General features: G+C 35.2%; 1 protein-coding gene across 1 annotated transcript in view; it reads left to right on the plus strand.

The window, feature by feature from the left end:
* SORCS3 (sortilin related VPS10 domain containing receptor 3) overlaps positions 1 to 2,867 on the plus strand; it is a 319,319-nt gene extending 316,452 nt beyond the window's left edge. The window contains 1 exon segment of the mRNA XM_072423933.1: positions 979 to 2,867. Coding sequence (XP_072280034.1) covers positions 979 to 1,043 — 65 coding nt within the window. The 3' untranslated portion in view covers positions 1,044 to 2,867.
* The last annotated feature ends 917 nt before the right edge of the window (positions 2,868 to 3,784 follow it).

A 3,784-nucleotide genomic window follows, 5' to 3' on the forward strand; every position in this document is an offset into this window, starting at 1 on the left:
GATAGATAGATAGATAGATAGATAGATAGATAGATAGATAGACAGACATGTCTGTCGATCAATCTATGGAGAGCATGATATATGTAGATATCCATAGATAGATGTCCAAAAATGATTGACTTTTTAAATTATTTTATCTATGATGACAGCAACAGGAGGAAAGGACTACTGTATGTTACACTGTTTTAGTTATTAGTTACAAGGTTAAAATGCACATTATCACCAAACTCAACCACTTTGGAATTCCATATGTATTGAGGAAGACGAAATAAAACCTTCAATGGGGAAAACGCCTATCCTTGCACCATAAAGACCATTAAGCAAGTTTCTTGGATCAAATACTACCTAATATTTATTGGTAACTATAATGATAGATAATATCCAGCTCTATGAAAATTTTTCAAGTTCCATTGAGTGGTCAGTAAGACTTTTTCTAAGAAGACAATTATAAAGACAATTATAAAACACGGTCTGCTATTGTGGTTTTGAATGAATGAATAATGAAAGATATGTAGTATAAAGCAAGTGCCATGGCTAGAGCTATGAGATGTACTTCCAACTAATTATACAAGATCAAGTTGTGTTCTTAGAATTCTGCATATGTTGATACCACAGTAAGCCACACATAATGAATCTGATTTATTAATGCTCTCCAAGACTGGAGAAGATACACTATCATGGGAGAACCTGGGTGATCCATTAAATCGGAAATTGGTCTGGTTCAGGGTTGAAAACATTGGCCAAGTAATAGCAAATGATTTTAAGAAATCCTAGAATGATAGTCTACCTTCTCCAGTCTCTGAGAGCTTTCATAAATCAGGCATAATATAAATCCAATAAAATTCTTGAAGAACTATTGAAATGACCTGAGACAAATGGATTTTACCCAAAGGAACTCATTTGCATATAGTTGCCTTTTTTTTAAATGTTGAATTGCCTAACATCTTATTGTTTTTATTATCATTCCCCTTTCTTTAGGTAGCATCTCAACGATTGCCAACAGCGAAAGCACAAAGGAAATTCCAAACTGTACAAGCGTTTAATGTTGACAAAACTCTAGCTGGGCCAAATTCAGACTTCTTTTTTTTCTACAGGAAGAATCCATTTCTCATTTTCTGCCCTTCTGTGCCACATTTGTAAATAGGAAGTAGATGAGATGCGTTGTTAAAAAAAAAAACAAAAAAACAAACAAACTGAAAAATAACTTTTAACACCTTGCTTTTTTTCTACTTTGTTAAAAAATGTGTTTTGCCAGAGGTGACAACCAAGTTTTATTTCCTGTTGTTCCATTAAACAATCCTGGAGATTCCCCCGCTTCCATCAGATTCTAATTTCCATTGCTCTGGTGAGAAATGTTTCATTACAAGAAGGACCTCAGGGATGTTCTTTGAAGGCCTTTTGGAGAGCCAGGTGTTCATTTGCGTGACCAGCATTGTTTATCACCAATTTTCTGAAGCAAGCAAGAAACCTTTGTGCAGAATTTCATTTAACAACTGCTTTACCTTCAGAATTTTGTTACTCGTTAGATTCTCAATCCAAGCCGGAGAATCAGCTTCTCCATCCAAACCATTGTCCAGTTGGCTTTACAAAAGAACAAAAATGAATTTCCATCTTTAATCCATGGACTTTCTCTCTCTTTATAGACTTCCTCTATTTTATTTTGCAGAAGTTGGACACGTGTTTCTAAAGAAAATAAAAATCACATTTTACCACTTGCATCTCATAAAAAAAAAGAAACTGTGAATTTCTATTCTCTCCTTTGGTATCCGAAGGTTGATATGTTGACAAGGTGTTATTGCATTGAGGAGGAAGTCACCTTTCTTTGTCTACGTCAAGTATGAAATGGATTATATATATTCAACAGTGACAAATAAAACAAATACTGTTTTTCTATGCCGGTGGAATGGAGTTCAACCCACTTAAACATCCTTTAATGTCACGGGATGATTTACCAACCGGAAACAATGTACAATATTTATTTTTGCTCATTTTATGAAACAAATCAGGGAAAGGTTTTACATTTTTGTTATTTTATGCATGCAGTAACGTGTTGCACATTTGATTAGTGACTCCATCAGTAGCTACAATTTGTGGACACATTTGTGAAAGTTTTTATTTATTATTTTTTTTTATGTAGAATCCATAATATCATCATTATTATTTTTTTTATTAAATGCAGCAATGCCATTTGAAGTAAAGAAAGTATTTAAAGAAATTGAATGTTTTTAGGTTGGGAAATATCCAGTAACAAATCAATCTTGTTTGGGAGTGAGTGACTTTTTGAAAAATGTGATTTTTAATAGGTTAAGTTGAAAAAAAAAATGACTGCAGATCTCATAAATGATTAGCGAGTGGAGAAGAATTTTTAGATGGTATTTTCATGGTTAATGCTTTTAAAATGTCTTATTTTTCTATAGGTCGGTGTACACAAAGATAAAATTATAATCCTTACAAAATTGTTCAAATCACACCATATGAACTTTTGATGTTATTTTTTATTTTTTTTTATAAAATCCCTGATTTATAAGATAAATGACTGATTACAATTTCTCTTTTCTTTGGTTTAATATGGGGTTGTCTAACTTCGGACTTTGATAGCCAGAATCTGTACACATTTTTTCATTTCTATCAGCCTGTATGGTTTATAGATATCAGTGCTCTGTTTATATGAAAATCCCGCCATTAAGGACCGACGTTGGACCCCTCTGATTTATTAGATTTGATGCTCCTACTGTGTCTTATAAAACAAATCTGTTCAACCACTGTCACCCTTTGCATGTTTATAGCAATGGTACTCAAGGCATATTGTAAATACGTATGATGTAAATAGCTTTTTAATTTCTTGGAAATAAATTAATGTTTAGTAATATAAAGGAGGATTAAGAGTCTGTTCTTTGGGATATTGGAAATATTGACCTGACATTCAACAAAATTATGTAAATTATTATTGTGCTGTTGGTGCTGCCCTTTTAATACAAAGGTGATATATATATATATATATATATATATATATATATATATATATATATATACATATATATTGTGGGAGTTAGCTTGACAAATGGTAGGCAACTAGTAGGACTGGATGCCGCATCAGGGTTTTATTGAAAAAAAACAAACAAAATTATCCCAACAGGATGGTTTAACTTCAGCCAGTTAAAGATCAAACACGTATCTTCAGCTGTCCAGTGTTCTATAACAGTCCATTTTCAAATAGGAAGAAAAAAAACCCAGAGTCACCTTGTGCAGAGTCTTGTCCCTCTCTCTCGAACACGGTGGAGAGGAATGTTCTCAAGTTCTCTCCCTTAGAGTCTTTTCCTCCCTCTGCTCCCTGGCAGCCATTCCCTTTTTACCCTCTCTGGGAGCTGCACCTGCACTATTCACCAGCAGTGGGGAAATCCCGGGATGGACTGCTGGAACAGCCACACTGCAATCCTTGGACTTATAGCACCGAGATCAGCAACCTGCATGGCACATATCTGCCCTCTAGTACCTTTCCTGATGGTTGCCTACATAACCCCCCCTGCCCAAGGCCAGGGGACTGGGCACTTGACCCTGACAGACAGTGAACCCTTGATAAAGCATCAGCATTGATATGATGCTTCCCTGCCCTGTGCTCTACCACAAAATTAATGTTCTGTAGCGCCAGGAACCACCTAGTCACCCTTGCATTGTTCCCTTTATTTCAGCACATCCACTTTAAAGGGGCATGGTCCGATACCACCAAGAACTTCCTACCTGCCAAATAATACCGTAAAGCCTCGAGGGCCCACTTTATAGCCAA

Source organism: Pyxicephalus adspersus, chromosome 10 (genome assembly GCF_032062135.1).
Source record: "Pyxicephalus adspersus chromosome 10, UCB_Pads_2.0, whole genome shotgun sequence".
Taxonomy (NCBI): Eukaryota; Metazoa; Chordata; class Amphibia; order Anura; family Pyxicephalidae; genus Pyxicephalus; species Pyxicephalus adspersus.